The sequence below is a fragment of the Myotis davidii genome, unplaced genomic scaffold, assembly GCF_000327345.1.
Source record: "Myotis davidii unplaced genomic scaffold, ASM32734v1 scaffold18, whole genome shotgun sequence".
Lineage (NCBI taxonomy): Eukaryota > Metazoa > Chordata > Mammalia > Chiroptera > Vespertilionidae > Myotis > Myotis davidii.
The window spans coordinates 4,369,666-4,395,510 of NW_006292696.1; the positions used below are offsets into that span (position 1 = coordinate 4,369,666).

The following is a 25,845-nucleotide window of genomic DNA, read 5'->3' on the forward strand; positions in this document are numbered from 1 at the left end:
AGGGCAGGTGGCTGGGGACCATTCAACTCACAGCAACTCCTTGGAATGTAACCATCTATGCCACAGCTTGTGAGGTAGGACCATCCTCGAGTCCTAGGTGCCCTCAGAGCAGACAGTAGGGAGAGGCTGTGTGTGTGTGTGTGTGTGTGTGTGTGTGTGTGTGTGTTCAGGTGGAATATACAAGAACTGGAGAAGTGCAGGGTCCTCACTTAGACCCCACCAGCTGAGAGATGTGGGGCAAGGTCTTCTTTTCCCCAGGCCTCAGTTTCCTCCCTGGTAACACCGGAATTAATGGAACCTGCCCCACCCTCCTTGTAGGGAGTCCCCTGAGATGGTCAGCAAGTACTCCTAAGACACTTGTGTCCGGCGTTGAGGTAACTCATCCGGCGTGCTCTGAGGAAAAGGACAGGTGCTAGTCCCATGGGTGTCATGTGCTCCCATGTTACCCCTGCCCTCCTCTCCCAGCGCAGCCCCAGTATCACCCAATAGGTGGGGGCGGGGGTGGGGGTGAAACAGGAGTGACCAGCAGTTGACAGTTTTTGAAGCTGAGTGATGGGTCAATATGGGGTTTATTATTCTATCCTACTTTTCAAAAATGTGTTTGAAAGGATTCTTAATTTTTTAAGAAGTTTAGCAAAGTGCCAAGCTCGGGTGGCTCAGTGGTTGAGCGTGGACCTATGAACCAAGAGATCATGGTTTGATTCCTGGTCAGGACACATGTCTGGGTTGCAGGCTCAATCCCCAGTGTAGGGCCTGCAGAAGGTAGCCAATCAATGATTCTCTCTCATTATTAATGTTTCTATCTCTCTCTCTCTCTCCCTTCCTCTCTGAAGTCAATAAAAATACATTGTTTTTTAAAAAGTTTACCAAAGAAGATTTTAGACTCTGGAGCCAGACTGTGTGGATCTAGGGAAAGTACTCGTTTCCTCATCATAGGGCCACTAATCGTGACCTGCCTTATGGAGTGTTTGTGAAGACGAGATGAGTAAATTCGTGAGAAGTCCTTGGGTTAGTGCCTGGTATGGGTGAGCCTGAACCTGAGATCACCATTATTTATAGAAACTGGCACCAGAGAACAATGTGTTGATGTAGGGAAGTCATGAGACCACAGAGTCAGCCTGGTAGCTCCTCCAGTCACACCTGCTACCTGGAATGTGTCTTCGTGTGGGTTTCCTAAGGCAGAGCCCAAGTCGGAATTTGAGTACAGAGTAGTTATTTGGGGAGGAAATTTGGGAGAACACTAGTGAGAGTGTGGACGTGAGAACAGGAAGGGGAGGCCGCCAGTAGGTGCCTGGGCACCACAGCAGCAACTCCACGTGACCCATTGGGAGCCCTGGGAGTCAGCCCCGTGCACTTGTCCGGGGTCAGCCCACCAGAGGCAGCAAGGGTGCTGGGGTGATTACCCACCAACACCACAATCCTTGGTTGAGGTTCGCCATGTGGGTGCAGAGAGCCCCAGGCAGAGGCAGGTGCTGGCGGGTGAAGTCAGGCAGGCAGTACACAGACACCTGTGAGCTCTCTGATGCGTGCTCTTCCAACACCTACTGAGAGCCTGACAATGATGGGGCTCGCCTTCAGAATCCGCCTCCTCCTTGTTGGATGGCTCTGGCTCGTCATTAAATTCGAGGGGTAATAAAAGCAATTCTGTATTGTTTTCACAATCAGAGCAGCCCTTGGAATAGGAATGATGCATATTTGACATTAGGGCAGCTGCCTCCCTGCTGCTTCAGGGCAGACATCTGTTCTCAGCCCTGACACTTTCACCCCGAGCCAGGACATCGCCGCAGAATCTTTCTTAACACAGCTGTAGGTCTCCATTATAAACCCATGAGCATGGCACGTTGGAGAAGGCTCTTTTATCCCTGCCCTAGTGTTTATGAAGATGCGGGGGGGGAGGGGGGAGGTATCCCAGGGTTAAGAGCACTGTGTCACAGGCTCACGTTTACCTTCTCTGGCCTCCCTAGGCCCCAATGGGTAGGATGAAAGGACTGGCTGAACAACAGCCGAGGGAGAATTGGGTGCAGTAGGAAGAGCCTGCTCATTTGCAGGCAGGCAGGGTTGGGCTTTACACCTTGGCTTCATCTTTTATAAACTGTTCCTTGGGCAGGCCACATGGCCCATGCCAAGCCTCATGGCATCTTCTTCTCTGAAATGGGGCCATAGCACCCTATTTGATGTATGTGAAGCAGGGAGCTCCGTGTGCGAGCGTGATCGTTGACAGAAGCACAACCATCATCTTCTTCACCTAATGTCCCTTTCGGCTCTAAGAGTCTATGACTTTATGGAATGTCCTCATCCAAGTGGCAAAAGCAGGCAACAATCTTGATTTTGTGTAAGTGCACTTTCTAATAAGGACGGGAGGAGCATAATTGCCCCTAAATAATGGCTCCGACGTTACCACAAGCTGTCAAAAGCCCTTAATTGCTCAGTCTGTAATGATGCAGCCATCTGCGTTCGGGGTGATTTCAGCCATGGGGCCTGCCCGAGTGGGGCCCTCAGTGATTAGAGCTGGGCCGGTGATATTTCTAATTCAGAGGGGAGTAGCGGTGTGCAGTACGGGAGATTATCTCCTCCTCCGGTTAATGACTTACCAGTTGAACCCAGCCAAGAAGAAGCACTTGTCACAGTGACTACGGCTTTTTTTTTTTTTTAAAGACAGTTTCCTGCCCCAACAGCAGCCTATCTGGAGAGTGATCATGCCTTTTGCTGTCTTGTCTCAATGCCCAAGCAAGTCTCTTTTGGAAAGATTTAGTCCCTCAATTAGGGAAAATTGATTTCTGTTTTCTACAGAGTCACTGTTCCAAGGATAAGTGGGAAAGGGCGGGAGAAGCCATATTAATCTTTGCAGGCGAGCAGGAAGGCATCTGGGGTGTCTCAGTTTTCCAGCCTCTGCTGTATGTGTAGATCATCTTCTCTCTGTTTATCTTTTTTTAAAAAAAAAAAAAGTTTATATTGATTTCAGGGAGAGGGAGAGAGAGGTTGGAACATCAATGATGAGAGAGAATCATCTATCTGCTGCCTCCTGCATGCCCCCTACTGGGGATCAAGCTTGAAACCCAAACATGTGCCCTGACTGGGAATTGAACCGTAATCTCCTGGTTCTTAGGTTGACGCTCAATCACTGAGCCATGCCAGCCAGGCAAAGCGAGTTGCTTTAAAAAGTCTAAGTAAGTTGTAGTAGGATAAGTAGAAGAGGCACAAATCATGCAGAGACCTAACTGGTTTGGCTCAGTGGAGAGAGCGTCAGCCTGCGGACAAAAGGTCCCAGGTTCGATTCCGGTGAAGGGCATGTACCTTGGTTGTGGGCACATCCCAGTAGGAGGTGTGCAGGAGACAGCTGATCGATGTTTCTAACTCTCTATCCCTCTCCCTTCCTCTCTGTAAAAAACCAATAAAATATATATTTTTAAAAAATCATGCAGCAGTAGATGACTGTCAGCGTTGGGAAAACATGACTGGAAGGGGAGAGCATAAGCTTCTACAGGGAGCCCAGCAACTTACTGGCTATATGACCTCAGGCCGGTTTCTTCTCTTCTCTGAGCATGAATTTTCTCATCTGTCAGATGCAGAGTATGATTTTATGAACCAAGGGAGATAAAATATGTGCAGCTGCTCTGCAAATCATAACCTTCCTTACGAGTGAAAGTGATTCATTTCTTTCCTGGGTTAGAAAAATAAAAGGTTCAGTAGATTTTGGACACGCAGCCAGGGGATCCTGGCGTGAAACAGGGATCCGCTGCTAACTGTGCCGGATGTGGGCCCTTCCCCTCTCGGGACCTCAGCTTTCTGTCTATGAAATGAAGAGACAGAAGTACCCCAGTGGGTTCCAGGCCTGGCTGTGCATCGCAATCCCGATTGTGGTCAAGTAAAACCAAAGATGCTGGATGCTGCCCTCGGTCTGTCATATCATCATGGCCTGGGTGATGCCCCGCAGCTTTACTTATAGCCCGCTCACCAGGTGATTTGGACACCCCCCCTGATTGGAGGGCGGGAGGGGCCTTCCAGTCTGAAGCCTGATGGAGGGAAGTCAGAGCAGGATTTGGGCTTTGGTGAGGGAAGGTGGTCACCCCAGGGGCTGGCAAGAGCTCTGTGAGGCCTGGGCTCAGGGCCATTGAAGACCTTCTGGTCCAAACTCTGATTTCAGAGACGGCTCAGAGGAAATAAGTGATGGGCTCACTGTGCCAAACCGGGGAGCACAGTCCAATTCTCTGGGTCCCCAGTCAGGGACACTTCCACTACACTCCAGCTTCCCCAACCAAAAGGATGTGTGTTTTGACCAATATATTTTGTACTTGAGCTCAAAGTTACAAACAGTGAAAAAAATGTACAGATAGTATGAGTATACAGTTCCATGAGGTTTAACAAATGTATACACCTGGGAAAGCAGCACCCCAATCAAGATACAGAAATTGCTTCATCCCAGAAAGGTCCCTTGTGCTCCCATTTTTTTAAAAAAAGTTCTCACCAAAGGATATTTTTATTGATATTAGAGAGAAAGGGGAGAAAGAGAGGAAAAAACCATTGATGTGAGAGAGAAACATCAATCAGTTGCCTTCCGGGGATTGAACCTACATCCATTTGGTATACGGGACAATGCTTTAACCAACTGAGCCACCCAGCCAGGGCTGTCCCAAAGCTTTTTATCCCCTTATCTACTAATGGGCACTTGGGCTGCTTCACTAGCGTGGCTATTGTAAATAACACTGCACTAAGCATAGGGGTGCATGTATTCCTTTGGATTCGTGTTTCAGGTTTCTTAGGATATATTCCCAGAAGTGGAATTGCTAGGTCATAAGACAGTTCCATTTTTTATTTTTTGTGGAAACTCCGTACTGCTATTCACAGTGGCTGCACCAGTCTGCATTCCCACCAACAGAGCACGAGGGTTCCTTTTTCTCCACATCCTCTCCAGCACTTGTTCGTTGATTTATTGATGATGGCCATTCTGATAGGTGTGAGGTGATATTTCATTGTGCTTTAATTTGCATCTCTCTGATGATTAGTGACATTGAACATCTTTTCATATGTCTGACCATCTGTTTCTCCTTTTGGAAAGGTCCTTTGCCCATTTTTTTAACTGGATTGTTTGTTTTTTGGTGTTGAGTTGTTTAAGTTGTGTGTGTGTGTGTGTGTGTGTGTGTGTGTGTGTGTGTGTGTTTAAGGATCCGGGGTTTAATCATGGTCCACAGGTTCCAGAAGCGAACAGAGAGCGAAGTAGAGGCAAAAGCCACGTCAGTACCTTAGCACGTTATGGACTGCACTCAGGGAGGGATCTGTCCCAGGAAAGTCTGTGCGTCCTGCAGGAGAGAAAGAAGCAGCAGGGCTGCCTACAGGGCAGTCTCGGGGTCCCCAGGGGTGCGTCTCCTCGAGCTGTTGGCCGCCTTCCATCCGCTTCCTGGGGTGCAGCTGGGTGCTGGGCGCTGGTGTGGAAGGCTGGGGCTCAGCGCAGCGCCAGGAGCCCGGTCCCTCTGTCCCCACTGGGGCTGGCGCCTCCTGGCTGGTTCAGGGGCCACAGGGATGTGCGCCGGCGCCTGAGCCTCCCCTCGAGGGGACTGCGGGTCCCGGCCGCGTTCCTGGCCCCTCTCAGCTCCCGGACCCCCGCATCCCAGGGGCCAGGCGGGGGTCGCAGGAGGGGCGGCGCAGCGCAGGGAAGTTGTCTATAGCCCAGGCCCAGGCCTGCGCGCGGTTCAGGCCCGGTGACAGGGTGGGCTCCAGGCACACACACCGCCAACAGGACGTGTCTCCCAAGGCAGATGGATGCGCTTTCATGGCTGCAGCCTTCTGAGCAGCGGAGAGGGAGGTAGGTGCAGGGGAGGAGGGCATCGAGTTGTATAAGTTCTTTATAAATTTTGGATATTAATCCCTTAACAGATGTACCATTGACAAATATGTTCTCCCATTTAGTGGGTTGTCTTTTCATTTTTTTGATGGTTTTCTTTGCTGCGCAACAACTTTTTAGTTTGATGTCGTCCCATTTGTATATTTTTTGTTTGTTTCCCTTGCCCAAGTTGATATATCAGAAAAAATATGGCTACAAGAAATGACCAAGTTTTTACTGCCTATCTTTTCTTCTAGAAATTTTATGGTTTCAAGTCTAACATTTAACTCTTTAATCCATTTTGAATTTATTCTTGGATATGGTGTAAGAAAGTGATCTAGTTTTATTTTCTTGCACGTATCTGTCCAATTTTCCCAGTACCATTTATTGAATAGACTATCTTTGCCCCATTGTATATTGTTGCCTCTTTTGTCAAATATTAATTGACCATAAAGGCACGGGTTTATTTCTGGGCTGAGAACTGGCTTTAAATACGGAGTCTTTCAATCTATAAATATTATTTATCTATTCATTTATTTGGGTCTTTATACATGAGACTACTACAAATGCTATTTTTGTTGTACTTTCCAATTGTGTTTTGCCAGTGTATAGAAATACAATTGATTTTTTTTAGAATTTAACAGCGTTATGGAGATATAATTTACATTCCATAAAAATCACCCATTTTAAGTCTGTAGTTCAATGTGTTTTTAAGTGAATTGTTGCAGTTGTGAAACTAACACCGTAATTCATTTTTAGAATATTTCCGTCACTTCAAAAAGTTCTCTTGTGCCTGTTTGCAGTCAACCCCCACTTCCAACCCGGCTTCAGCCAGCCACCGATTTCCTTTCTGTCTCTGTGGTTTTACCTTTCCAGAAATGTCACATAAGAAGAATCATATATCTAGTCTTATATGTCTGGCTTCTTTAACCTAGCATAATATTTTTTTAAAATATATTTTATTGATTTTTTACAGAGAGGAAGGGAGAGAGATAGAAAGTTAGAAACATCAATGAGAGAGAAACATTGATCAGCCGCCTCCTTCACATCCCCCACAGGGGAAGTGCCCGCAACCCAGGCACATACCCTTGACCGGAATCGAACCCGGGACCCTTCAGTCCGCAGGCCGACACTCCATCCACTGAGCCAAACCGGTTTCGGCAACCTAGCATAATATTTTTAAGGCTCGTCCATATTATTGCAATAGCTTGTTTCCTTCTTTATTGCTGAATAATATTCTATTGTATGGCTCTTCTACATTTTGTTTTCTGGTCACCATTTTTTAAAATATATATATATACAAACTGTTTGATGGACATTTGGATGGTTTTCAATTTGGGGCTATTATGAATGTTGCTGCTATGAACATGCGTGTACAAGTTTTTGTGTGGACATGTGTTTTCATTTCTCTTGGGTGTATGCCTCAGAGTGGAATTGCTGGGTTATAACTGTGTTTAACTGTTTTAGGAACTGCCAGATTGTTTTCCTAAGTAGCTGCACCATTTTACATTTCCACCAATAGTGTATGAAGATGCTTATTTCTTCACATCCTTGTTCACACTTGTTATTATCTGACTTTCTGATTCTATCAGTCCTGGGGGATGTAAAGTACTATGGTGTCACATACTACTGATGACTTTCACTTTCCCTGATGATTGATGATGATGATAAGCACATTTTCACATGTTTATTGACCATTTGTATATTTTCTTTAGAGATGTACCTAATTTTACATCCTTTATCCATGTTTTTAATTGAGGTCAAATTCACATAAAATTAACCATGTTCAAGTATTCAATTAAATGGCAGTTAGTAGATTTGCAGTGTTGTGCAACCATCTCCTCTATTTAGTTTCAAAATATTTTTATCATCCCAAAAGAAGACCCCATACCCATTAAGCAGCCGCTCCCCATTCCCCGGGCCCCAGGCCCTGGCAATCACTAATGTGCTTTCTGTCTGTCTGGATTACCTATTCCGGAATTTCATACAAATGGAATCATACAATAGGTGGCCTTTTGTGTCTGGCTTCTTCTACTTGGTATAATGTTTTTAAGATTCCCCCATGGTGTAGCATGTATCAGTTCCTGATTCCTTTTTATGACTGAATAATAGTCCATTGTATGGATATATTCTATATTTGTTGATAGCATTCATAAGACATTCGAAACTTGGGCTATTTCCACCACCTGACTATTGTGAATAGTGTTGCTATAAACACTCATGTATAAATAATAAAAAGATTGTTTTAGCTATTCTGGGTCCCTTCATCGCTTGTATTTCCATAAATTTTAGAATCAGCTGTCAATTTTAGAATCAATTGTCAATTTCTGCAAAGAAATTAGCCGTGATTTTAATCACGTTGACTCTGTAGATCAATATGGGAGGTCTTATTAACATCTTAACAATATTAAGTCATCTAAGAACATGAACTGCCTGTCCATTTATTTCGGTCTTCAGTTCCTTTCAATAAGGTTTTGTCATTTTCAAAGTGTGCAGTTTGTACTGGAAAGGTGCTGTGAGGCAGTGTGCCGGAGAGCTGTGTCTCACTGTAAAGTGCAGTGCACAGGTAAGGGAGAGGTCACAAGAATAAGGTTACTGAGCAGCTCTTCTTACCCACCATCCATCTTTCCTCTCCTGTCTCCCTCCCAGAGCACCTGAAGAAGCCGCTTGAAGACTACATGGCCCATTTCCCCAGCGTGAGGATTCTCCGAACCAAGAAACGGGAAGGGCTGATAAGGACCCGGATGCTGGGGGCCTCAGCGGCAATTGGGGATGTCATCACATTCTTGGACTCACACTGTGAAGCCAATGTCAATTGGCTCCCCCCCTTGCTCGGTAAGGGACTCTCCCGAGACAAGGTAGACGACGTGGAAGGAGCCAGCCGCCACTGACCCCAGACACAAAGGTTCCCTTGCCTGCTGAGGTACACCCAGCATGCTGCCGGGTGCACTCAGAAGTTCAGGAGTGCTCAAAGGGACCTGAGCAACCCATTCGGTCCTGTTCCTTCATTTTCCGGAGAAAGGAGCTGAGACTCAGAGAGAGGGGAAGTGACTTGTCCAAACTCATACAGCACATTAGTTTCTAGTGACAAGATTGCTCCCCCAGATTACTTCAAGGTTTCTTAGAAAGCAAGCCAAGGCTGTCTACCATTAAGAACCAAACTGAGAGCAGTTACTATTCACTGCATGGTCTCTAACTCTCACAAAACTATGCCAGGTCAGACGTATCCCTTTTTTATAGTAGAAGAAACTGAAGTTCAGAGATATTGAATGTTTCACTTATTCCCTTGGGCCATAAGTGTCAAAGTCACCATCTGTCTGGCTCCAAAGTCTGTCTTTCATGATTCCACATTGCCTCCCTAAATTCAGTCCTCTTTGGAGAGTTTATGACAGCTACGAGGGAAGGACTATAGACGCAGGGCAGCGTGCTGCAGGAGTCGTCCACCATAGCTTGGAGGACAGAAGGGAGACACGAGGATCGGATGCCGGTGTCTCCTTGCTGGTTGGAGAACCAGGCCTGCATCCCCAGGTCTCCGCTTTGATAAAGGCAGTGCGCCGGTGCGGACAGTTGGACATTGAAGAGGAAATGTCCCACTGGGCCTGGGAGTCAGGAGAGGGATGGTGATGGAGGCAGATTGGGGGAGAGCTACCAATCCAGAGAGCAAGCGAACCCCTCAGAAGTGGAGGGTTATGCTCTCCGTAACAGAAAGCTTAGGGAGCAAAGAGGACTGGAGTTTAGGGTGAACGTGAGTGCGCCTCAGAATCACCTGGAAGACTTGTTAAAACGGAGTCCCGGGACCCACCCCAAGGTTCCGATTCGGGGGGTCCAGGGTGGGGCCTGAGAAGCTGTATTTCTAACCAGCGCCCAGGTGGTGCCAGGGCTGCTGTCCAGGGACCGCGCTTTGAGGAGCACTGGTTAGGCCACCGTTCAAAGGAGAGGACAGAACCCAAAACCCACACAGCTGAGTGGGATAACCAGCGTGCTGGGTCCCCACACAGATCAGCATGGACCTTCGTGTTAGATTATGCACTTGTGTGTGGTTAGGAAAAGGATATAACCCAGATTCTCTGGTAAACAGTTGATTTCATTAAACCAAGAGGTCTGCCTCTGCCTCTCATGACTGAAAGAGAACAAAAAACAAAAATGCCTCACCATAAATCGCCTAATTGATAGTCCTGAAGGGACAACCCATTTTTTGGGTCATTCGGTGACTCATAAAGAGAATGGAGTGGTGGGGCAGGAAGCCGAACTGGTCGTCTAAATAGCCCTTAACTCTGTTTCTATGGAAATACATGAAGGTAATTTTCATAATCTGCCGACATACACGGAAGAAGCATCCCCCCTCTTTTTTTCTTTCCTTTTTGCAATAGAAATGTGAACCACTGGTGTAGATTTAAAAGTCTGCCCTGCTAATATGATCAGCAGACAGAGCCCATTATGGCTTTTGTCTCTGAAACCATTTACACCTCTGAGCACAGCTCAGTCTACCTTCTTTGGAGAGCGAGCATTTCTGAGTGAGAAGGAATCAGCACCCCAAAGGAAAACTGCTGTTGATCATCATTTCCTCCATCATTATCATCATCATCATCATCATCACCATCATCGTCTCATGGCTCTGCTAGTCTCCTAGCTTTCTAGGCCACATCCCCATTTGAATTTGATGATTCCGTGGTAGAACAGGCAGGCCAGGCATTATTATCAGCATCTTGCAAATGAGAAACCTCAGGGGCAGAGAGAACGAGGGAGACGCTCAGCCTTCCAGCGCCTGCTTCTGAGCTTGTCAGCAACCCTGGTCAGAGACGGCGTCGGGAGTACTGATCACGTGCTAGGCGCCTTGCCTCATTGTCTCTCAGTCGTCAGAGACCCCATGAGATAGGCGCTGTCTTCCTCCATTTTGTCGGCAAGGAAACCGAGACTCCGAGGCATCGGATGACCTTTCCCAAGGTTATACCGCTAGTAGGTGACAAAAGCAGGATTCGAACCTGGGCATCTGTCCCCAAGTGAGCCCAGCACTGAACACTGCTGCGCTGATGCAGCCCCTTGACCTCTTACCTCTCACAGTCAGCCAGTGCCCAGCAGAGCTCAAACCCTCCCCTGAAGTGAGATCCCCTGAATGGCCATGAATAGTGAGGAAGGGAGGCCTGCTCTAGCTCCTTCCCTGGAGAAGGGTGTTCTGCTTCGTTAAGAATCCCCAGGAAGCCTGTCACAAGGTTGCTCCATCTCCACCCTCAGAGATTCCACTTCAGTAGGTGGGGGAGGGGTAAACACACCCCAGGTGGCAGATGCCCACCTACTCTCACCTCACCACACTCCCCATTCCAAGTCTTGAATTTGACTCCTGGCCCAAAGCTGGGACACACACACACACACACACACACACACACACACACACCCGCACCGCCCACTTGCCTCTCGCTGGGAGATATTTACCCCAGCAGCTCACTGGCACCCCCGGAGGAGAATGCTGGGTCTTGGAGATGTTAGTTATGTAGCTGGACCAGGTCCCCCCCGTCTTAGGCGTCAGGACTGGGATAGGAGCCCTGGTCCATCTTTTTTAAAGCTTGCTCCCTCCCTTCTCCAGGATTCTCAAGCTCAAGTGTTCAGATAATTCACCCAGGGAACACATTAAAAACTCGAATAAGCTGCAGAACAGGGTCAACCACTTAGCTGCTCCCCGATCCTGCCTCCCTAATGGGCATCTCTCGGCTTCTTCAGACCGCATCGCTCGGAACCGCAAGACCATCGTGTGCCCGATGATTGACGTGATTGACCACGATGACTTCCGGTATGAGACCCAGGCGGGGGATGCCATGCGGGGCGCCTTTGACTGGGAAATGTACTACAAGCGGATCCCAATCCCTCCGGAACTGCAGAAGGCTGACCCCAGTGACCCATTTGAGTAAGTATGAGTCACCCGGCTGGTCCCAGTAGCTAAGCTGACCCGGTGACCCCCTCCCCAACACACACAACTCAGGATCGCCAGCTCCCCCAAAAGTCCAGTGCAGAGGGGCCAGGGCAGAGGTCCCCAACCAGAAGCACAGTCCATCCCAGCGTGTCAGAGCCTCAGCTCATGGACCACCAAGCTGGTCACCTCGCCCTTGCCCGCCTCTGCGCAGTTTGCTGCCATTGCCAACGGGGGCTGAGCAGAGTTGCGCATGCTCCCTCCCTCAAGCCTCCGGTTGTAATTATCATCGTCATCACCACTTACTGAACACTTTCTGAGTGCCAGGCACCGCGTGCTGAGCACATCACAACCTGATCGTCTTTAACCCTCTCAACTTTTATTTAAATTAGTATCCATGTTTTCCAATGTGGACACCAGGGTTACAATAAGTTACCTAGGTCATCCAGCAATGAAGTGGCAAAGGCGCAGAGGTGGGCTTCCCTGAGGAAATGGAGGGGGCCGGGGCGATGGAGCTGCGTGAGCAGAGCCCCAGTGCCTCTTCAGCAGGTCAGACGTTTGTTCTTTTCCTGACCTATGTCCTCAACATGGGCCGGCACTGCTAGCAGAGTCGGAGTCAGAGAGGCGGTGACACCTGCCAAGATGACACATGGTAGAGGCTGAGTCAGAACGGGCTGCTCCAGGAAATGGAGTTTTCAAGGTAACCAGAACCCCCTGTATGGTTTGACCCTTTGCCATGAGCCAATTCATAAGCTCTAAGATTTGAAAGGTGCATAGGGTGGGGCTTGGCCCGTTCACCCTCCTGACTGTGAGATGAGGAAAGGGCACATTCAGGTCATGCAATGGGTTTGTAGCAGAGGCCCAGCCAGTTTCCTCTGAGGCCTCAGTCTCCTCATCTGGATATTGAAGGGTTGGCCCAACCCCAGAGCAGTAGCTCTCAACCCTGGGTGCCTATTGGCACCATGTGCAAGTCACCCTCACCCCTCACCCCTCACCCCCAACCAATTACTCCAGAGTCTGGGGGTGAAATCTGGACATCATTTTTGTTTATTTGTTTGTTTGTTGTTTGTTAATTCTCACCCAAGGATATTTTTTTCATTGATTTTTAGAGAGAGTGGAAGAGAGGGAGGGAAGGAGGGAGAGAGAGAGAAACATTGGAACAAGAGAGACATCAACTGGTTGCCTCCTGCATGAGCCCCAACTGGAGCCAGGGATCAAACCTGGGTTTGTGCCCTTGACCAGGAATTGAACCTGTGACCCTTTGGTGCTCAGGCCAACACTCTAACCACTGAGCAACAGTCGCCAGGGCTGGACATCATTTTTTGAAGATCCCAGGTGATACTGATGTGTGGCCAAGGTTGAGAGCCCTTCCTGAGGGGCTCTCCCTCCATTGTGTCCTCTGATTCCTTCCAGAAGTCTCTCCTCTATATTGCACTTGGACAAAACCCAGGGGAGAGGCCGCAAGAGAAATCCCGGTCATTTTCTGCACACCTCCCCATGGTGCCAGCAGACGGGCAACCTGTAGGCACAGCGTGGTGTAACGATGTTTGAAAAACTCGGGCTTCGGTGGCACACCCCGGTGTGAATTGCGGCTCATCCACTTACTCCCTGCATGCCCTTGTGCAGAGTATATAGCCTTTCTGAATTTCAAATTCCTCCATCTGAAAAGGAGCCTAGTGATAGGGCTTTGTGAGAGCTGGAGATAATGTCGGTCAAGTGCACGGCAGACACTAGACACTCAGACTTGTTGTTGTTATTGCAGAAAATAGGTCGGGCTAAAGGAGAGGCTCCCTCTGGAGTCACAGCCTCGAGCATCCACACACCTTAAGGCCAATCGCCTACCTGTTGTGAGGCCTCCCCATGAGGCAGCTCCTTAGCCAGGCCCCTGGCTGCCGGCCAGGCTGGTTTTTGAGTGCAGAGCCTTGAGTTTGATGTCTCATGAATAAACCCCTCCGAGCAGCGTATTTAAGAACCCAGCCTGAAAACCCAGACCCACAATCTTCAGAAGACAGGAGAGAGTTGATACCATCGCCACCTTATCTTCTTATAGTCCGAGGTACTTTCAGAAATACACTAGCAAGGTGAGCTAGGAAAGTGTCGCTGTAGGTCTGCTGTGTAAACGGGACGCAGCCTCGTTGAGGTTAAAATCAGCACCGTCCAGCAGAAATATGCAAGCCACATATGTACTTTCAGATCTCCTAGTAGCCACGTAGAAAAGGCAAAGAGAAGCAGGTAAAATCCATTTTGGTAATATATTTTAGCTAAGCTGAGAGTTTTGTGTGCTGTACGCTTGCAGCACATCTCAATCCAGACCAGCCACATATCAGTGCCCCATACCGGGCAGCACAGGGCCCAGTGGTTAAATCCCTCTTTGCAGACACACCGCAGGCAAAGGAGAGCCCAGGGTGCAGTGAGGGTTTCCCATCGTTTCACTCAATTGCCCCTTCTCGACTGCCCCTCCCTGACAGGAGGTGGTGTGCTGTGGCCATGAAGGGTGTGGGCTGTGGCCGTTTAGAGGGTTAAATCCTGCTTAGTGGCTGTGAAGCCTTGAGCAAGTTACTCTGTACCCTGGTTTCTACCTGCATAAAATAGGATTGTAATGATGAGGCCTACCTCCTGGGGTCTACGTGAGGAGTGAGGTTGTTTCATTGCTAAATTAGTTCATTACAGCACCTGGGATATTCAAGCCCTTGGTCATAGTCAAGAGGACCCCTTTTATTTCTGTGTGTTTTTTCGTTGAGATTTTAGAGAGGGGAAGGGAGAGAGAAACATCTGCACTCCCAGAGGCCCTTGTGACCCCACCTGTATTCGGGGTCCTCTGTCCGCCACACTGGCATCCCTGGACCCGTCTGGCTGCTTTTCCTCCAGACGCCTCCAGCACCTGCTTCCAGCCGGCACTCGGCGAGCGAACTGAGGAGCGTGGGCGAGTGGCATTCACCTTAGCCCCGTGTGACAAAGATCAGAGGCTGCGGCTTCTGTCACCTCTCAGCAAAGTGTCTGTGCTGAACAGACAGAGCCCTCACCGCAGCAGGTCCGAAACGCAGGTCCCGCGGCTCCTTCCCCGAAGATGGTTTTGTAGGTCTGGGGGAGGCCCAGGAAGCTGTATGGTTTTCGTCGCTAAGACAATTGACAGCCCAGCCAGACTCAGGAAGGCCTAGTGGGAGGACTGGGGAGAGAGAGAGATGATTCAGCTACAAGGTTCACAGGGAGAACACGCTGTGATTTCATTTCACAGGGATTCCCTGGTGTTAAACGTGTATAGGAACATTGGGTCCACTTGGTTAAAATGTAGCATTTATGAAGGGAAGTGTAGGCAAGGAAGACAAAGGCCTGGGCCCTTACCCAGAAGGGCCTGGGATTCCCTGCGGATCACATGGGCTGTGTTCATGGAGCAGCGGGACCACCATTGCAGGGGAACAGCGGTGTCCGCGTGCTCTCAGGTCCACGTCTTCACACCACGCTCTGCTTCCCTGACAGGTCTCCCGTGATGGCCGGTGGACTGTTCGCCGTGGACCGGAAGTGGTTCTGGGAGCTGGGCGGGTACGACCCAGGCCTGGAGATCTGGGGAGGGGAGCAGTATGAGATCTCATTCAAGGTGAGCCAGCTCCTGGGAGCCCCCTTCTCCTGGCACAGCTCCTTGGCCGCTGTGCAGGCAGGTCGCCCGCCCCCTGTCTGTCTGAGCCTGGAAAGAGAAGGCCGCAGGGCTCCTAAGGCGAAGGAGTCACAGTCTCCCTTTCTTTGTGGGACTCTTGTGGGTCTCAGGTGAAGATCAGGTCTCTCTGAGGGGAAGGTTAGCCGTGTGGTCAGCCGGGACTTGCTTCTCACATCCCCAGAACCCCTGGTAAGGTGTCTCCCCAGCTCACGAGGGATGGCCAGCGGCACTATAGCCAGGCCAGAAATGGGCACATCTGTGTTCTGAGTTCTCACCAGAACGTAAACTTCACCGGGGTAGGGATCTTGGTGTGTTCCACTTACCGCTGTATCCCAAGTACTGGACGCGTGTCTGACACAGAGAAGACACTTCATACATGTGTTGGTTGAATACTCAGAGCAGGCCTGTCACTGGCCAGAGCCACCTCCTTGGGCAAGGAGTCCCCCTTCAGAAACTCACTTTGTGGAGAACAGTGAATGGAGAAAGATTTGCCCAAAGGACTTCCGAAACCCAAAATGATTCCATTCTGTGTGTTTTCTAAAGGCCCGTCTAATGATGCTCATCGGGCAATTACAGCACTACAAATGGCATTTTCTCCACACAGTGTATTTACAGAGGCCTCGGTAATGAAGCCATTTTGGAAGTCTGTCACGGGGAGGCGGGAGGAGGCTGGCTCCTGCTTCCATTTGATCCAATTATGTCCTTCACCTCGAGGGGAAGAAGACGGTGTAATGAGGAGGCTCTTTTCCCCTCTCCTGGCTTTGCGAGCGTGAGTTTCCGGATCCGTAGCAGCCCATCTGCCAGTGCATTGTCCGAGGCCCCGTGGACAGCCCTCCACGACGCCAAGCGGACAGGAGAGCTCAATCCTCTGCTGGCAACGCCTCCCTGGAATGCCAGCTGCTCCATCTCCGGCCGAGCGGGCATTTACAAAGGGCCAGGTTCCCTCTGATTTATCTCTGCTGAGTTCTCGTTTCTTCTTGGTGACGGAGAACAGAGACGGGTATGAAAGGCTGAGTGTATTTTCAGAAATTAAGACAAGTTGATACGTGCCAACAGCACTGATGAATTAATAATTTGACTCCAATTCCAGACTAGACCATCTATCCTGACGGGAAAACCTCAGAAAAGATTCCTACAGGCTCTGAGATTTCTAGAAGAGTCATTGACCCGTTTCATCCCATCCTCTCATTTCTCTTAGCCAACAGGGATTTTTTTTTTTTTCCCAAAAGGCATAGTCATGCTACCAGCACCTTATCCTCCTACCCTATTGCATTAGTCCGGACTCTTGGTTACAAGTGGCCAAAATCCTAGTTGAACTGATTTAAGCGAAAAGTCAGAATCAATTGGCCCACACACTGGAATTCCAGTAGACCCTCCAGGCCCTACTAACTCGTCCCAGTCTCCGTCCAGATTTTTTTTTCCCCAAAAGGCATAGTCACGCTACCAGCACCTTATCCTCCTACCCTATTGCATTAGTCCGGACTCTTGGTTACAAGTGGCCAAAATCCTAGTTGAACTGATTTAAGCGAAAAGTCAGAATCAATTGGCCCACACACTGGAATTCCAGTAGACCCTCCAGGCCCTACTAACTCGTCCCAGTCTCCGTCCCTCTCAGTCCCCTGCCTGAGGTTGGCTTCCTGCGCAGGCAGGCGTTCTCTCTGTAGGGAGTTCCTCTCTCCCATCTTCCTGTCCCCACGTTGTGTCTCATTGGCCTGCTGGTCCCTTACCTCCCTGAGCAATGTTCGTATTGGTCAGCTACAGTCACCTGTCCATCCTGGAACCAGGAAGATGGGCTGGCTCCCCAGAGGAAAGTCTGGCCACTGTATCCAGAAGGGGGAATAGATGTGGAGCAAGGGGAATCGTAGATGTCCACCTCCCCCAGCCCAACAGCACTGCTCACTGGCCACAAGCCCGTCTTTGGAGGCACACACTGTTCACTCATTCCTCAGTCTGGCCACTCCACACTCAGCCTTCTGGGCTCAGCTCTATAGATGGCCTCCTCTCTGCCTCACCTAGCTCCCTGGGTTCAAATACCTCGAGGTGACAAGACCCAAGGGCTGGCCTGTCTTCCCCACTGGACTCTGAGCTCCCTGGAGGCTGGGAGTGGGTCTTGTCCCATCTCTGTACCCCAGGGCCTCGCTGTAATAGTGTTTTATATTTTTATATTTTTTTTATTTTTTTTTATTTTTTTTTTTTTGCTGTAATAGTGTTTTAAATAACTGTTACTGGCATTGATTCCTCTCTGATTACACTTTTTTCACCCTGCCCTCCCCAGACTCACATCACCATCTCTGGGTAATGGTGGTGTGCTGGGAAAGGTGTCGGTGAGAAGGCAGGGCGCTGGCCTCTCGTCCCTGCTCACCATCCTCCTGGGACCTGGACCTATTGCTTGACCTCTCGGGCCCTCACGTCCCAGATGGTGCTGAGGTACTTTTCCTTCCTCCCCCACAAGGTAGGATTAAACAAGATGCTCTCGCACAGGCGCGAAGGTAGTTTGGGCTGGACGTGGCGGTGGCAGGGAGCAGAGAGGGGCCGCACAGTGTCCCCAGGAGGCCGGGTCAACTCTGAGACCCAGAGAGAGAAGTATCCACACAACAATGTGGCTGAGCAGGCATAAGAAAGATGTGGGCTTTGGGGTGATGCAAATGGGTATTTCTCTTATTGATATCAGTTTGGCAAAATCTGTTACATTTCACAGCGAGTATATTCTTTGACCCAAAATTCCATGCCCAGGAGTTTACCTGAGAGACAGTGCATAGATGAGCAAAGATTTAGGTAAAAGCTATTTATTGAAGCGTTACTTACAATACAGGAAGATTGAAAATGACCCAAATGTGCGTCCTCGGGGGATAATAAGGTAGTGCATATCCCAACAGTGGAATACCCTACAGATGGTGACTTAGGTGGTTCCGCTGTTACTTTAAGGTGGTGCACAAGCAGCAAGCATTCGGGAAAAACCGTACTTAGATTTTGAAATGTGATCTTTTCTTGGGCTGGTGGTACGCTGTACAATACTCTCCATGGTGCTGGGCAGCGGCAGCCACAGCTCCCGTCAGCCACGCACACGGTCACCAGGGTGCACAACCAAATCTCCACAGTGGATCCACTGTGTTAGGTGATCTTGCCCACCTATAGGCTAAAGAAGGAAAACATGTAGGTTTTCAGCTTTCTGGGCCCACCTCCTCTCCATGTATATCCCAGCACTTGGGCCATTTGCAAGTTCAGGGCTAGGATTTCCCACGAGAAGGGAGTCCAGGGAGAGCAGAGCCCTGAGTGTGTCTCCGCAGGGCGGCTCTGGGGGCAGAGATGTGCACCGGCCCTGGGAAAGAAGGAGCGGGGAGGTGGTCTGAGAGTGCAAGGGGCAGACTGGGAGAGCAAGGTGGTGGTGGAAAGGCCCGGGAGGGGCAAGGGAGAGCCATGTTCCACCTGAGAGGGAACCCATCACATCCGAGTAGCTTAGAGGCCTCGGATGAGTGCTGTTTGCATTATTTGACACCAATATCCTTACCAAAAGCCAAACCGGTCCCAGACTGGGCAGATTTAAACAACAGAAACACTCAGGTTTCTTTTTCATAAAACTCACTGCATCCTCAAGAGGATGAAGTGGCCGAACCGGTTTGGCTCAGTGGATAGAGCATCGGCCTGCAGACTCAAGGGTCCCGGGTTCGATTCCGGTCAAGGGCATGTGCCTTGGTTGCGGGCACATCCTCACTGGGGGGCGTGCAGGAGGCGGCTGATCGATGTTTCTCTCTCATCGATGTTTCTGACTCTCTATCCCTCTCCCCTCCTCTCTGTAAAAAATCAATAAAATATATTTAAAAAAAAAAAAAGAGGATGAAGTGAAAATCGGGTGTGTGAAAGCAGGTAGATGCACCCAGAACCTGGTCAAGGGTGGCATGGAGACTGGTGCCCTAAGTGGTTAGGGGACGAGGCCAGGGTCCCTTAGCTAGACAGGGGCAGAGCCAGAGCTGAGTGAGTGACCGAGGACCTTGATTGCCAGCCTGGGGTGACCCCTGTGTTCCGCAGGCACTGCGAGTGCTGATAGGGTTTCTGCGGAAGACCATGAGGGTCAGGATCCGGCTTTAGAAAGATTAAACCTCTCCCTGGAGGCCTCCGATCTGCCTGGTTCTGAGGACCCAACCCCACTTCCACCCGGGGCTCTGCCATGCGTGAGCTCAGGAACCGTGGGGAAGGCACTGCCCCCTTCTGGGCCTCGGTTTTCTCACGTGTCACGGTGTGATGGTCACCCCCGCCCCCCCCCGGGTGGTTATGCATGTGCTGTCTTTCCAAATACAAGTCAAAACCTAAAGGATCCTGGAGCTTTACTGAATTTGTTTATTAAATATTTAATTTATTAATTTAGATACACATATGCTTAAAGCCATATTACATAAAATAATGCATTAATTTAGAAGTAAATTCAAATGGTTTTTACTAGTAAATATAGTAAAATTGTCTTCCCTATACTTTTTACCAACAATATCCAGTAACCATTATAAACAGTCCAAACTAGCATGAGTGAGGTCCCAAAACAGTATCTTGACATTCAAAACAAACTGATATATTCACAATCATAGGAACTCCGGAAGACATGGGTCTAACGCCTTCCTTTTCTGAGGGGAGCTGCGGGCATACGTGCGGTGCCAGTCACTGCCTCCCAGTTCTCTGTGCTTCAGAGTTACCTCCTTTCAGCCTCATCGCACCCTGGGAGGTGGGCACAGTAATTCATCCTGTTTTGGAGATGAGGAAACCAAGACCCACGGAACTTGCCCGGATTGTGAGTCTGGGGAGGAACTTGGACTCGATCTCACTGAGTTCTGTCTAACTCTGGAGCCCAAGCTCCTGACGCTGCCCTCTGTTCCTCCTACGCACACAGATCATGCAGACTAGTCGGTGGCGATTATTACCTTCTGTTTCCCCAAAGGGCAGCTGGATGGATTTGAACTCCATAGGGGTCCGCGGCCAAGATGCCAACAGCAGAAGATGGGGCTGGCTGCCGCCTTCCCCCAGTCCCGTCCCTGGTTGGCGTCCAGGCAGCCGTTCCCTTGACAGAGAGGTTTCTCCCCAGCCCCTGCCCAGCCCGACCAGCCCTGCCTTCCACCGCCCTCTCTCCAGGCCCCATTGTGTCTTCCTGATGCGCATCGCCACTCGTCTCTCCTCCGCCACTCGTCTCTCCTCCTCCGTTTAGGAGATAAGAGCAAGCAATTGTCTTTTATAAACACTGTCATGAAGCCTGTCATCACACAAAAGAAGTTTGCTAACAAAATAAATCAAAGCAGCAATGGCAGTGAATGGGGAGCAAGCTTCTACAGTGAGATTTGTACTCGTCTTGTGGCATGATGCTTCCAGTGAGAAGGCTGTTCCCGGCACCCAGCTGACGGGCTCCGTGGAAACCGTCTGGTGAAGAAGGCTCCCAGAGCAGGCAGGGATGGGGTGGGGGCTGGGACAGGGCAGTGAGGGAGGGAGGCAAGAAAGCTGACAGCAGAGAGGGGCTGCACAAATGTCATCTCAATGGCCTGTAAATACAAGTATGAAGGGGTCCAGTCAAACATGCTGGCTGTGGCCAGCACTGCGACTCCCCCTTCTCTGCCACCAGCTGGACTCCTGTGCCCATGTGTTACCAGGGGCAGGGGAACACACTTGCGAGCCTGGTCCCCATGGTGTCCTGTGACTGTGCCCCCACTCCCACCCCATCATTCTCCTGGTCAGTTGCAGGTTCTGCCACCAACTCAGAAAAACTACTTATTCTCTCTGAGCCTCAGTTTCTCCATCTAGAAACTGGACCATAGGACAAAAGATGTGATGGCGTTGGGCCAAAGGGCAAACTCCAGCTGAGAACAGGGCGGCTCCCAGGTGACTGCCTGGCGTGAGGTCACGAGCTGGCATTGGGACGACAGAGTGTTGTGTGCTGTGGTGTTTGTGCGTCTTGAGTGGCTGCTGCCCAGCTGTGAGGGAAGCGGGCAGAGACCTAAAGGTACACAGGCAGGTGGCCAGCCCTGACCAGCACCCCAGCCCAGGGCGAGTCGTGACACTGTTCCTTGGCTGCAGCTTTTATCATGTCTTTGGAAGGAGGAACCCCTCCAGTCTTGGGGTCCCGCCTTATAACCAGTGAGCACCGCGGTGTTGATGCTGTGTAAGGGGCGTTCCGGGTGGCAGAGCGAGGTCTGAAGGGTTGGGTGTGCCTCGCACGGCCCTTCTCAGCTGCTCAGGTGCGCACAGGCCTCTCAGGAGTAGCAGCATCTTTACTGAACAGGTGTGTCTGACTCTCTAAAGGCAGTTCCCACCCTGAGCAGCCTCAGTGGCTCGTGTCCAGGGCAGGGAAGCCGTGAAGTAAAGCCATCGTCCAAAGCCAGGACTCCTCTGGGCTCCGGACATTCCTCTCAGCAGATCAAGGTCACCCCAGTCCCTCAGGAACCTTCAGGCTGGTGGCCAGCACGGTCAGGGCCAAAGAAACCCGAGGTCACAGCAAAGGACAGGATTTGGAAATTGATCATCTCTGCATTAGGGAAGGTTCCTTGCCAGGCAGAGCGGGGAGACAGCCTCGTTAGCTAATGCGAGTTTAATATGGAGTTGAGAGAGCTGGACGCCAGCCTAGCCAACTGCCCAGGGGACGTTCAAAAATAGAACGAAGGAAGGTGTCCCCCACCTGCTCGGGGCGCTCCACCTCCCAAAAGGCAGGGGCCGCCAGGCAGCGTCCTGGGCAATCTCCTCCGGACAAAAGCATCCCTTCGACATCCATCACTTTGTGTAAAAGAAGAGTTATTGTTATGGGATCCTGGCGCCTGATCAATATCTCCTGCTTTGCAAATAAACTTCTTGGCTTGGCCTTGACATTAATCTCCCATCAGGAGCCCATTATCTCAAGACCAATGTTCTGTTCTATTGACTTGCTCGGGGTTTTTTTTTCTCCCCCAAGATCAGAATATAATTGCACTTCCCCAGGCAGCACGTCCACTAATTGTAGCCCCATACACACATAGCCCTATGTGGAAAGCCCAGGACAGGGCACATCTGGGTGGATAGAGAGCGCGGCTGGCGGGGGCCCAAGGGGACCAAGAACCCTCAGGCATGAGGTAGAAGGAAGAATGGCCCTTCTAGACTTAATCAAGACATTAGACAAACCCCCAGTATCCCACTGAGCAGTTCAAGCTGAAAATGGTCCTTTGGCAGAGCTGATGGTGTAGGTGTTCCCACCCCTACTCCTCATTCCACAAGAGAAGGCATACAGTGACAAGATTAATAATAATGTCCCCAGTCCAGCTGCGTCCCACCATCGCCACAGCCTCCAAACCATGACCGAAACCGAGAACCACAAACCAAAGCCTTGACGGCCTCATACCTGCAAGGGCCTCCCAGGCCTTCCCTCCCCAAGCCTGCACCCTCCCGGCCATTCTGTTTGTGAAATAGAAATGGGATTGTGTTGTCTCCCTCACTGACGACTTTCAGCCCAGACTTCCTATTGTGCCCTTTAGGACCCTTATGCTTGTCCCCACGCTTGTCTTTGACCCCCCCCTCCCATCACTTCTCCCTCTGCTCCAGCCTCTGGCTTGCTTTGTTGAGTGATTATGCCAAACCTGGCCCTACCCCAGGGCCTTTGCATTTGCTCTTCCCGCCACCTGTTCACTCACCCCTCAGATCTTTATGTTACTTTTACCTTCTCATCATTTAAGTCTTGCCTCAAATATCCCCTGCTAGATGAGGCTTTCCCTGACAGGTGGAGGTGACAGCAGCCCGCACATCCATTCAGTGAGTCTATCCATGACCTCATTTTGGTTTCCTTACAGCACATATCACCACCTGAAACTGTCTCCCTGTGTTAGTTACCTACTGCCACGGGGAGAAAAGAACCCCCAAAACATAGCATCTTACAGTGGTTATTACTGAAAGTTTGTGTGGGGCAGGGATTTGGGAATGGCTTAGCAGGGCAGTGCTGCCTGGGGCTGTCTTAAAGTTGGAGTCAGAGTGTCAGCCAGGGCTGCCGTCATCTGAAGGCTTGACTGGGGCTGGAGGATCAGCTTCTAAGACCGCTCATTCATTGACTGGCAAGTTAGCACTATTAGCAGAAGGCCTCAACTCCTCAGCCCTGGGCCTCACCATAGCGCTGCTTGAGTGCCCCAAAGCAAGTGTTCCCAGGGAGTAAGGTGGAAGCCTTATCATTTCTGCAGTGTCCTGTTGGTTACACGGCTCAGTCCTCATGTGACCATTCTGGGAGAGAACTAACATGGGGTATAAATACCAGGAGGTGAGGGGGTCATTGGGAGGGCCATCTTATGCACGTAACAGATACTCCATAAATATTAGTCAAACGTATGAATGAGCCATGTAACACTGCTTGACTGTGTGCCAGTCTGTGCTAAGCACTTTCCATGCACTGTGTCATCCCCAGGCCCATCCTATTTCATCCTTTGCAGATGAGGAAACTGAGCCTCAGAGGAGTTAGTACCTCGATGGAAGTCGCAAAGCTGATAAGTGGCTGAGGCAGGATCTGAACCCAGGACTGTTAAGGAGGGTCTGGTTAGGCTGGGCCCCTCAGTGGGAGTGAGTCAGCATCGATTGTACTTAAACATTCTCAAATCACAGCGAAACCCAGGAGCTCTTTGTGATGCCAAGCATGGAGGGAGAACCATCAGGCCCCTCAGCTGCATGGCTTAGCGGCCAGACTGCGGAGAGGCGAGGGCAGGGCACCTGCTGCCACGGCTCAGGGTGACCCAGCGAAGAGGCAGACATCCAGGAGCAGCCTCCAGACCCGTGTGCCGGCCTGTCCCCTTGCGTCCCTGCCCCAGGCCTCACTAAGCAGTCACCTCGTCCTCCCCACTGAGCCCCCGTGCCGGACCTTGGAATTCCTCACAACAGCATACGGCATCCACGTCGTTTAGAGTCCAGATTCCAGAGTCGGCGAAAGCCGAGTGTGAATTCTGGCACCACCTCTTGCTCACCCTTGACCTTAGACACGCCTCTAGCTTCTCTGAGCCTCGGTGTCCTCATCTGTGAAAGGGCTCTGTCCCCACCCCGTGTTCCAGGTGTCCTGACGAGGCTGCAGTGCAGTTGTGCACACGAAGCTCGTCGTGTCGTGTCGGCCACGAGGAAGCACTCGGTGCCGTCAGCTGTTTGTGCTGCTGTTACACGCTGCTTTCCTCTGTCCCTAGTTCTATAAACGGGGCTTTCGTGGACAATCCAAGCTGATGCTTTCGATGAATTGGAGGCAGGAATATCATCTTCTCTCTCCCTCTCACCCTGCAGGTGTGGATGTGTGGGGGCCGCATGGAGGACATCCCCTGCTCCAGGGTGGGCCACATCTACAGGAAGTATGTGCCCTACAAAGTCCCCGCCGGTGTCAGCCTGGCCCGGGTAAGCTGGCGGCTTCGCTGGAGCAGGTGGGAGGGAGTGGCGTAGGCCCATTAGCAGAGCAGAGACCCTCTAAGGCACCTGGGGCTGCAGGCCAGATAATCCCTAGGTGTGCCCCCACCGCTCTCCAGGAGAAATCCGATGTTTACCCGCTTAGTACCTACCTATGTGACTTTGGAAGGCTTACTTGACTCCTCTGAGCCTGTTTCTGCTTTTGTGTAAAGGAAGCTAATTTTTCCCAACTCTTACTTAGTATTGCCAGGAGAATTAAGGCGATGGCACCATTTCCCAAAGTGTGATGGACAAGATGATTTGAGGCGGTAGATACAGGAACATTTTATTTCCATGTGTTTAAATTAATGTGGATGAGAAATTAACATGTATTCGTGTAGCAAACTTGTGATGTCACAGACATCGCAACTTAGAGTAAAGCTAAAGCGGGTGCAAAGTTAAACATGTTAGGTAAATGTTACTGCAGGCTGAGTGGTGTGTTTGGAGACACGTACTTAAAACTTCCTGGCACAGGGGCCGTTAATAAAGGTCAATGTCTTTCTCTTCTCCCCACTCCTCCCCACTTTTATTGCCAAAGATTCTGTCAAACTATTTCATGCCTTCCAGTGGGTTGTATTAATCATTGCTTGAACCTCATTGGCCACTGGCGATCAATGTAAATCCGTTGGCCAGAGGTTTGGGGGTTTTCGGGGGAGGGGTATGAGTGATAGTTCACTAAACTTTAATACATTTTAAAATATTAAGTGTCTTGAGAAAACGAATCAAGGTGACCACAAAAGAAAACTGAAGAGAATGGGGTGTCCCCCGAGGGTAAAAAGGGTCACGGAGATTTGGGGGAGCTGGAAAGGTCACCGGCACAGCTTTGCTCTTGGACAGCCCACCCCACTCCTCCACCGGACAGCGCCCCCTTGTAAGCCTGATTGGCATCAGCCTCCTCTGCCCAGGCCGCTGCCGCCCCCTTCCTGATCACCAGACAGTCGAGGATGTGCAGGATTGTATCCCCTGGGCCCAGGGAGAGCCTCTGTCCTGCATTTTACAAGAAGACAGATGCCCAGCGCAAGGGTCCCACCCATTCCTCCCCCACCCCCCCCCCCCACCACACACACACACACACAC

At 50.4% G+C, this 25,845-nt stretch overlaps 1 protein-coding gene across 1 annotated transcript in view; it reads left to right on the top strand.

Annotated features, from left to right (window-relative positions):
* Positions 1 to 25,845, top strand: part of GALNT10 (polypeptide N-acetylgalactosaminyltransferase 10) — a gene marked incomplete at its 5' end in the record, with an annotated part of 164,698 nt that overhangs the window by 130,360 nt on the left and 8,493 nt on the right. The window contains 4 exon segments of the mRNA XM_006766346.1: positions 8,468 to 8,653; positions 11,534 to 11,717; positions 15,198 to 15,315; positions 24,613 to 24,720. Coding sequence (XP_006766409.1) covers positions 8,468 to 8,653; positions 11,534 to 11,717; positions 15,198 to 15,315; positions 24,613 to 24,720 — 596 coding nt within the window.